The sequence below is a fragment of the Episyrphus balteatus genome, chromosome 3 (genome assembly GCF_945859705.1).
Source record: "Episyrphus balteatus chromosome 3, idEpiBalt1.1, whole genome shotgun sequence".
Classification (NCBI taxonomy): domain Eukaryota; kingdom Metazoa; phylum Arthropoda; class Insecta; order Diptera; family Syrphidae; genus Episyrphus; species Episyrphus balteatus.
The window spans coordinates 7241466-7252241 of NC_079136.1; the positions used below are offsets into that span (position 1 = coordinate 7241466).

Here is a 10776-nt window from a genome sequence, read left to right on the forward strand (position 1 = left end):
TCGGTAAGTATACAGTGCACGTGTTTGTTGTAAAGAGTGAAACGCAGAGTACAGTTTTGGTTTGGTTATATCACTTGTTATATTTTAACTGAAGTAAGAATTGTGTTTAGTTTTTGGAGTTTTGTGAACATGTGTATATTTTGCAATATGGCGCAGATGTAATAAGGGCATTATGGCGCTATATTATACCCGACTGCGCCATAATGCCCTTATGTAAAACTAATTTCAAAAGTAACTCTGCATTTTTTTAAATTTGAAAATAACCTCAATTTAACGTTAATTTTATGAAACTTATTTACAATTATATTTCAGAAATGCTGAATATACGTAAAAAAAGTAAAGGGTTCCGAAGTAAATGGGGTTCGCCATATTGCCCGTACATAGGGCAATATGGTTTTTTTTTGACTATTTTTAATTTAATTTATTTTTTGTTAAAAAGCTTGAATTTTTATTCTTAAATAATTTATTTATGTTACGTTTTTATGAAATTTAATTAAAAAAAATGATTGAAGTAAAAATTGTAGTCCGTAGTAAAGTTATTTGAGTTTGTGCTTAGGTATGCCATAATGCCCTAATTTACCCTAGTATACATTCACTCTAATATAATGTTCACGGTTCAGTTATAGTTGTTTTGGGGGCATGGAGATGTCGAATTAAAAACCTCTCAGGAGTTAAATTGTCTAAGAGGTAGTGTTGCTAATTTTAAAGTAATTTTGTAGACTAAAAATAGATATGAGGTTTAAATAGTTTGCCCTTCTGTTTTATATAGGTATTTTGTCTGCTATTTTGGGAATATAAATAAAATAAATTCAATAGCTGCTTATTCTTAGATAAATGTACCAACACATTTCATTGGATAATTTAAAATAGTGTTAATTCTGAAAGACGGTAAAGAAAGTCAATAATTTAAAAAGGATTTTTTTTGCTTTTTAGCCTTAAATAAGAGAATAAAATTTCAAAAGTTTTTAAGGATCTTTGGCAATCATTATGGAATCATTCAAGAGGTATTATGGCAGTTTAACTTAAAAAAAAAACTTTTTTCCACTTCGTATATCTAAAAATCCTCTAATTTGCACGATAAACAACTAATCGGCCATTCCAAAGTAACGGACAGCACATAAAAACGCTTGTTATCCAGTTTTTCTCGTTGAAAAAGCATAGCGAAAAACTAATCACAACAAAAACATTATTGTTAAAAAAAAAGGTGATTTTAATTAATTGAGTGTGCTGAATTCAAAACTGTTTACAGATTTATTCCATCACGTCTAGTTTTTGAGCTCTGCTCATCACTATTTTCACTATAAAGTCCCAAAAACTAATCTTGAATAAAATGTTTTTTGACGTTTGATCTGAAATATATATATTTTTCCGAAATATTTTGCTTTTTTTATCCAAATGAGGAGTCCAAAACTGGAATGTACTCCAAATCTGCTTCAAAAAACCATAAGTTAACTTAACCCTCTGTTGGCACACAGGTGCGAATTTGGCAGGACAAAAATAAAAAGTGGTCACAAAAAAGTGTCTTTATAAGCGTGAAAATACATTTTTGTGGAATTGTGAATACAATATTCGAATTCCTCGGAAAATTCTACATCAATTTCATACATGATTCTCTATAAAATAGTGAGACCGAAAAAAGTTCTAGCGACTTGAAAAAGTATAAACCAAATTCGCAAAAAAGAGGTGTGCCTACAGAGGGTTAAACACCAAGATTTTGAGATATCATTAATTTCTATACCAAATATCTTTTAGAAAAAAATAGTTTCGGAAAAAAAAATTAACATATTTAAGACGATAAAATATGGCTGCAGGAGATTGCATAAGTAGTTTTGCAAAAAAAAATTTAACGGTGATAATACAACGCTAAAAGTACCAACAAAATGTGTTTTTGACCTGTCAATATTCAAATATTTTGAATACGTGACGTGCCACTGAAATTTTTACTTCGGATTCGGAATCAGCAAACAAAAATCCTTTAGGGCCAGTTGTACAAATATTTAATCCGTGGATCAGCAACTTTTATCTTCTGAAAGATAAAAGTTAGCAAGGCTGAAGTTTAGCACTGGTTCAAAGAAGTTGACCCGCAGCTAATCCGCCGAAATCGGTATGTTAACTTCCTTAACCAAGGCTGATCCACGTTTGTACAACTGGCACTTAGAAAAGTAGATATGGCTTGGTTTAAGCTCTATTTTCGTTGCCAACCAGTGTTATTAATTTAAGACAAGAAAAACAAGAAGAAATAGAAAACTAGAACATTAACTAGGAATTATTTTCTGGAGCCATGTTTAGGAATTATTTGTTCACATTTTTGTCCCCTTCGAGACCTCTCACACGGAGGCAATTAATCCAATATTCTTGTTATATAATACCTATATCGTCGGTCTCATGAGAAAACTTCGTAACTCACAAAATCAAAATTTTACAGGAGAGACGAAAGAGTAAACAAACAACAGAGTAGTTGGGAAAAAACGCGCTGTGCAAAATTTGAATTTAAGTCTATTTAGAGTTTTCGGAATGACCCCAAATTTTCTGGGTTGCTCCGCTGACATACTTTCTAAAGAATGGCATTCAAAAGTCATTTTTGAAAAAAAGTGGAGTTACGAGGTTTTCTTATATGAGACCGACGATATCTAAGTTTTTCTCCCTCAGAAAAACTCTCAGGTTATCCGAAGTACATTTTAAAGTGCTTCAGATTAACCTTAATTGACGTGCTGTTTTCTAACTCTGTTTAGATTCCGCACAGCCAAAAACTAGATCAGCCCAACCTTTTTGGGACATCGTCATTTCTAATGCTAATTCCGCTTTCTTAAGACCAACTCCTCAATCCTTATGACAGCCCAGTTCTTTTCAGAAAGTTTGGCCTCGATGGAGTTCCACACAGAAATCAGACCTTCATAAGATTCTCTTTTCTGCTAGATTCGCTTCCCCTTGAGACCTATAATTCCTATTGGTGGTCTTCTATAGTTCTATCTTCTATGTTAAGATTGTTGTACTCTGTAACGATCTTTTCGTATTTGACATTATAACCGGCTTTATGATCAGGAGACCTTCCGGCTTTCTCATTTTTCACAATCTTTCCAAGAATGTGGGTAGCCTTGCTTCTGGAACTGCAATTTCTGATGAGAAATCGCTGAGAACTCTTCTTATGGTTGGTAGCATACCATCGCTTTTGGGTTTTGAATGGTTGAAGCCAAAGCACAAGGGTAATATGGCTGGTACCGTCTGCACTTCCAAGGTATGTACTTATGTACTACCCACGATTGTCTCTCGGCTTGAGGTCAAAAGTTTTACCTTCAGATCAGATAATGCAAAGGTATAGTCTATCTTGTCTTATAAATAAAGTCGGAAAGGAAAGGTCAGCTCCGGCAGACATAATTACCGTGGTAAGGGAAGATTATGAAGAATCCTGCCAAGGTATCCGATAGAACTTGTTGGCGGCTGGCTTATCCCCCGGCCTTCCATCTCTTCTGAACGGGTTATTAAATCGTTCACAACAACACTGAACTTTGTATTTTCAGAACAATATTTTTATACTTTTCTGAAGGTTTTATAGGTGCTGAACTTGAATTCGAAGTCAGAAATATGTTATTGGCCCCGTTTTGTGAAATATTACCGTTATAAAATGCAAAACAACAAATTTTTGATTGTTTTTGAATTTTGTTGATTGTTATTGCAAAAGTATATTTTGGTTCATGATTAATTTTGTTGACCTGTGTAATCGGCCTAGAAGTCATTTGGATCATTTCAACTTATACATATTTTTTTGAAAAGCTCAAATTTGTATCCAACTCCCATACTTCAACTAACAGTCCCTCACTTATTCGTATTTATTTATCAGTAAAAAAAAATATTTCTCAAAATGCAACACTACTTCTTCGACTATAAGGGTTTCCCTAATCTTCCTCCTGGGGTACTTCTTGTATAGTGTAAAGTTTCTAGTATACTGAATGATAAAGAAAATTCCTTTCTTTTTTGTTTCTTTTTTTTCCGTTTTTTTAGAATACTGTAGATAAACTTGTCCAGAAGGCTAATGCGTCGCTACTCCTGGGAACCTCAAGTTGGAAGGAACAATTCACGGAGGCACTCACTGTCAGTGCGGGTAAGGGAAAAACTTTGAACTTACTTTTCTTTCTTTTTTTTTTTTTTTTTGTTCTTCTTATTTTAACCAAACCTAGAACATGAACTAATTTTCGATAAAATTCAGGAGACGATGATGATGGTGAAGGTGGAGGTGGAGGTGGCGAAGATGGTGAAGAGCCCTCACCAACATGCGGCGATTATATCATGCATTTTCTAACGGTCTTTTGGAAAGTCCTTTTTGCATTCATCCCACCAACAGGTAAAAATTATTTCTTTTTTTTATAGATAAATAACACTTGTATCCTGAAAGTGTAGCAAGTAGAAAAAAGCTTGAAACGTTTCCAGGATAATAATTACAAGACATCTTTTAAGTATTTTAGTTTTTTTATGCTTTTGCTTTTACTTTTTTTGTATCAAAGAATGTTTTGTAAATACCTTTGACTCCTTGTTGAAGTAGTTATTTTATACTCTTGTTTACTCTTTTGTACCTGTTTTTTTGTTTTGTATTTTTTTTTTATTTCTAGATATCGCCGGAGGATATTTATGTTTTGTCGTATCAATTTCGTGTATAGGTGTAGTTACAGCCGTTATTGGTGATGTAGCATCACATTTTGGCTGTACTTTGGGAATTAAGGACGCAGTCACTGCCATATGCTTTGTTGCTCTAGGAACAAGTATACCTGGTGAGTATTTAGCCTTTAAAATTAGTGAATTCTAAGAATTTACTGTTGGGGCTGATTTCAACGTGTTTTCCGATAGCAAAATTCTTTGACAACATAATAATTCAACAAAAATTTATTACACATCTTTTCATCGATCTTGTGTATTTATGACAAGTGTCTTTTAATATCCAAGCTCATATCACACGCGCCAGATTCTCCCACCACACTTTATTAGGAATGTCTTTACTATTTCTGCCAGCTGTGCAGAAATATTTACGTTTCTTACTGATTTCTTCAAAAAAAATTCTTCCCCTTCATTTGTCTAACAGCAGCATCTTTCAGGCCGAAAGGCTATAGCAATCGAAGATAACGTAAACGTGTATCTACCATGACCATCCTGTCATTTACGTGCTTCGAGTGGATAGAGCCAACTTGTCGTGAAATGTACTTGATTAATACTTATTAGTATCACAATCCAATAGGTACTGTAGTTTGAAAAGACTATAACAATTTGTGCATAAGTTGTAACATAAGCAGGAAGTAATGTTTCATCTTGACAAATCTAACATATGTTATTAGCTTATAAGAATGTTCTCGTTTAATAACTTCTTTGAAAAAAGTCATTAAAAAACCCCTTCGTTGCTACTTTTTGCTGACTTTTTTACTACTCGTGTATTTAACCATTTAAACTATGATTATTTTGTTGAATACTTTCAAAAGCTGTTTAACATAACTACATTTTAATAAACACTATAGAAAGTCTTAAATGAAAAATACACATTTTGGTAGTTATCATTTTTATACCATAAACCAAACACTACAAACATTTATTAAAATACACCAGGTTTCCGAGGATGTATTTCAACTTTTTCTAGCTCTTCCCTGATGACTCTTCCTCGACTTTTCTCCGCCATGACTATCTCAGTCTTTTCACTTAGAAAAGCTTTACTTGAATTTTTGGACCAAGATTTGGTGGCAAGTACTTGCTCTTTTTTTTTTTTTTTTTTTTTATTGTATAATCTTTTTTATCAAAAAAACAAAACCGACTTCTATGGATCAAAACTGGGTTTTATGGTTTTTCTAATAGTTCCTATGGCTATAACTGAACGAAATTGAAATGGGACAACATTGCAGCCACCAGCTTTCCAATACAAAAAGAATTATCAAAATTGGTTCACTCAGTCCAAAGTAGTTATGAGGTAACAAACATAAAAAAAATACAGGCGAATTGAATACCTCCTACTTTTTGGAAGTCGGTAAAAAAGTAGCTCTTATCTTAAAGCTTTCTATGAAACAAAATAGAGAACAAAATTATAATTTAATTTTAAAAAGAATTTCACCTGTATAATGCAATAAAACATATTAAATATCTTTTTTTTTAATTTATGAAACACCGTTTTAAATGATTTTGATCACAATAAAGAATGCCAACTGATTTCTTCTGTGAAAAGGAATTTTTAGAAAAAAAAAAAAAACATTTGAAAATCGTTAGAGCCGTTTTTTTTAAAAATTATTTTTATTATATAAAAAATTCTAACATTTTTCAAAAGGAAAAAAATTGGTGCTGTGTAATTTTGAAGAAATAATTAATTAACGCCTAAGAATCTAATTTCGAAATATTTCACTGACCCGTTTTCAAAAAATTGATTTTTCAAAATAATATTTTTTTAATATTTCTCAAAACTTGTGAAACCTATGAGTTATAAATGGGTTAATTGGAATAAAGTGATTTCAATACATAGGGTCAATGTGGGTAAATGTAAACAATTTCATGTCTTTTTTTTCTTTTGACTTTAGATTTTAATATGTTTTCACGGAACAACTTCACAGGTATCTTCAAATGCAAATATGAAATAATGGCAATTCTTCTTTATAAATATAAACAAATATTTCCCAAATTGTTGAAATTACTGTCAAATATGGCATGTTTACAAATACCCCACCATGTTTGTGTTTTTTTACAAATTCGGGGTAAATGTGAACACTGATTTAAAATTTAGAATTTCCTCTTTATCATATGGATAACGACTTGAAAAACGTTCAAGAAGGTACATGACAAAAACTTTTTCAAATTCCAATAAAAGTTTTTGTTTTCTTCCTTTGATTCTTTATATAGGCACCCAATATGCATCCTGAGCAGCTCTGAACATCATATTTTTTTTGTTTTTACGTCAAAGACCGATTTTGCAACATCATCCACTGAAAATGATGGATTTGGCTACTTTAAAATGTGACTCCACGGCACTTTAGCAATAGTAATTGACTAAAAATACTTAAGTTTTATTAAAACAAATAAGTTCAACAAAAATATATGTTTATATTTACCCCCAGAATACGTTGTTTACATTTACCCATTATGAAAAATATTCTGGGGTAAATGTAAACACATGCAAATCGACATAAATGTCCTGTATTTTAAAATTTGTTTGTTTCACATAGAATCTACATCAAAATTCAAAACTAAAAAGTATTTGCAAATTATACTGACTTAATTGAATCTGCAAAAATATTTAATATATCTGAAAGACTAACGACTTGTTTGGCACTTTAAATAAATTGCACGACTGGGGTCGCACGTACTTGCTCTTATGCTTAAAGTAACTATAATGTTAAAGCTTATTCAAGAAATTTAAAATTTGATATTTTGAAGAAATTTCATAAGTAGTATAAAAAAGTTAAATCTGTTTTTATAATTAATTAAACTCCGTTTTAAATTATCTTAAAAAAAAAAAAACAAATATGCCATTTTATTTCTTGTATAAAAAGGTATTTTTAGAAAAAAATTTTCGAAAATTGTAGGAGCCGTTTTTTAAAAAAATAATTTTTTATGTATAACAAAAAAAGTTGGTATGCCATTTTGAAGAAATAACTAATTTACACATTAAAACTAAATTTCAAAATTTTTCATTGATCCGTTTTCAAAAAATTGATTTTTCAAAAAAAAATTTTGAAATATTTTTTAAAAATTTAAAAATGCGTTTTTTGAAAATTTTCTAAATTGTTAATATTATCTTTACTTACACACGTTTGTATAAAAATTTTCATTTAAATCGGGTTAATGTTGTACGAGATATTCAGAAACGAAAAAAACCGTTCTATGACAGGTACCGTTAATAACGGTACAAAAAATATTTTTTTAATTTAAAAAGTTGGCTCTTATGTGTAGTACTACACACAAAAATTTTAATCAAAATCGTTAGAGTCGTTTTTGAAAAAAATTAACTTTTCTATTTCCGTTATATGGCAGGTACCGTTAGTTTTGGTCATAAAAAAAAAATTTCAATTTCCCCTCTAGAGAATCACCAAAAACTGCTAACTACCAAGTTTGAAGAAAATCACTTCACTCGTTTAGGCTGCAGCTCCAGATAGAGACAGACACACAGACAGACAGACAGACAGACAGACAGACAGACAGACAGACAGACAGACAGACAGACAGACAGACAGACAGACAGACAGACAGACAGACAGACAGACAGACAGACAGACAGACAGACAGACAGACAGACAGACAGACAGACAGACAGACAGACAGACAGACAGACAGACAGACAGACAGACAGACAGACAGACAAACAGACAGACAGACAGACAGACAGAATTGCCGGACCCACTTTTTTGGCATTCTCCATCATCGTAATGTCATGTAAAATTGTTATCTCGAGTTCGATTTTTTTTACGAATCCTAAACTTGCCCTATAATACCTATATCGCAAGTAAAAATTATCTTTCACGGAAAATACGCTCGTCGAATGAATTCTCATTTGACAGCATTGAGTTTGACGTATAAGTTAAAAGATGCATGCGTCCGCGATTTGTACTTATGTATGCGTCAAAGAGACTTAACTGAAGCTTGTTATGAGCCATGTTCTCATTTACCCCTGTTTACATTTACCCACATTGACCCTACGAGTGTTTAGGGTAGCCTAAAACCACTTCGTTGCATTGAGGAATGAGATCAAGTCTTTGATCTTTAATTCTGAGATGTTATTTATATCGTTGAAAAATTCACTACCCAGAGAGAGCATTCTACTTCTAGCAAGGGCAGGACGTTAGCATAGGAAGTGGAATACCAAAAAAAAAAAAATGTCAACTCAAGTGAGAAAACTCTAGCTTTAAATACAAATTATGGTCTCCTGAATAGAAAAATGACTGAAAAGTATTTAAAAGGTATTGACAAAAATTTATAAGAAGTTTAAAAAATTGTGTAAAATTGATTATAAGGTTATGGGTAAAAATTAAAAAAAAAAAATCCCATGACCAATAGTGGCATATGCATAAACTTTTTTTAAAAAAAATTTCTTTTAAAGACTTAAAGGCGAATGCAAAATAAGCACTTTCACACAACTACACACTGTGCATAAAATTCAAAATAAAACAAACATATCGAATTCGAAAAACTATGAATATAAAAAAGAACAAGCCCTACAAAAACGTATACTTGGTCCCAAGGAAAGTATTTTTTTAAGTATTTTTTTTTTTTTTATTTTGTCAAACAGTGTAATTAACGGAACTTTTACATAAAACCTTCCTTCACTATTGTATCATTTGTGACTAACTAAAGGAGATGCATTAATACGCACGAAATTCTTAATTCTGAGAACACTGTTTTTTTAGGTGTAATTTCTTTACCAATGTTCTTTCTAATCTGGCTCACCACTGCACAAAAAGTATTCTTTTCGGGCCTCATTCCATTCAGCAGTATAAAATATTTAAAAATTGACCAGATTGCATTTACATAAATTTTCTAGCTTGATCAACCGTCTTCTTCTTCCCGCAAATGCGGTAAAAAAAAAAAAAAAAAAACAATAAAAAAAAGAGCACGTATACGCCACAGTGCACTTGTACTACACTTGCACTAACAATTGAAAACAAATTTCATCTAAGAAGATGAACATTTTGGCCAGTTCTAATAAAAAAAAAAGCAAAACAGAATCCTTTCAAATAAGAATCAAAAATTTAAAAAGTTTACTTCAGACTCGTTAATTCTTCTAATTTTAAAAATGTATTACAAAAACAAAAATAGTTTGCTACCTTCTTTTTCTGCCTTGCAGTTTTGATTATTTAAAACATACTCTCAATTTTTTTTCTAGATACGTTTGCTAGTAAAGTAGCAGCTATACAGGACAAACATGCCGACGCAAGTGTCGGCAACGTAACCGGAAGTAATGCTGTTAACGTATTCCTTGGAATTGGTGTAGCGTGGACAATCGCAGCAATTTATCATGAATCACGTGGACACAGTTTTTACGTTGATCCCGGAAGGTATAAATAATTCTTTTAAATTTTACAAATTTTTTGTTTGTTAAATAATTACATAACTATAATGTGAAAAAAAAATAAATAAATTATTTTTTTTTTATTTTATTAATTAAACTTTTAGTCTAGCATTTTCTGTGACATTATTTTGTACAGAAGCATTAATAGCAATTGGTATCCTTATGATAAGGCGAAGCAATGCCTTTGGCGGAGAACTCGGTGGACCAACAACGTGTAAATACATAAGCAGTGGAATATTATTTTCACTTTGGATCATCTATGTTGTTCTTGGAAGTTTAGAGGCTTACGGTATTATTGAAGGATTCTAAAAAGAATAAACAGAATTAAATTTATAAAAAAAATAAATTAAACAAAAACTAATGCAACAAACAACGAAACAAATGATATAAAATGATATTGTTGCCCATCTGAAAACAACAACAACAACCCAACATAATGACTTTGTATTATTAAATGTAATTTTTAATTTAATTTAAGTTCCAAAATATTTTTCTTGGTTGTTTTTTTCTCTAAACAAAAAAAAAGTTAATTAAAGATCCTCGATAGTATTTATTTATTTTTTTTTATTTATTTATTTGATTTTAGTTTTTAAAATCCAAATATAAAAAAAAAAAAACAAACAAAATCTTAAAATAAATCTAAGTAGTTTCTCAGGCAAGATAAAAATGCCTCCTCTACTCAAGTTTCATTTAGTTTGTTAAACTGTAAGATTTTTTTACATAAATAAATAAATGATAAAAAATTAAAAACAAAA

At 31.0% G+C, this 10776-nt stretch overlaps 1 protein-coding gene across 12 annotated transcripts in view; it reads left to right on the forward strand.

The window, feature by feature from the left end:
• LOC129916017 (sodium/calcium exchanger 3) overlaps nt 1-10363 on the forward strand; it is a 191564-nt gene extending 181201 nt beyond the window's left edge. For all 12 annotated transcript variants that reach the window (XM_055995778.1, XM_055995768.1, XM_055995779.1 and 9 more), the window contains 5 exons: nt 4000-4099; nt 4205-4339; nt 4605-4763; nt 9836-10007; nt 10126-10363. In XM_055995778.1, coding sequence (XP_055851753.1) covers nt 4000-4099; nt 4205-4339; nt 4605-4763; nt 9836-10007; nt 10126-10330 — 771 coding nt within the window. In that variant the 3' untranslated portion in view covers nt 10331-10363. The remainder of the gene's footprint in view (nt 1-3999; nt 4100-4204; nt 4340-4604; nt 4764-9835; nt 10008-10125) is intronic.
• Nucleotides 10364-10776: the final 413 nt, after the last annotated feature.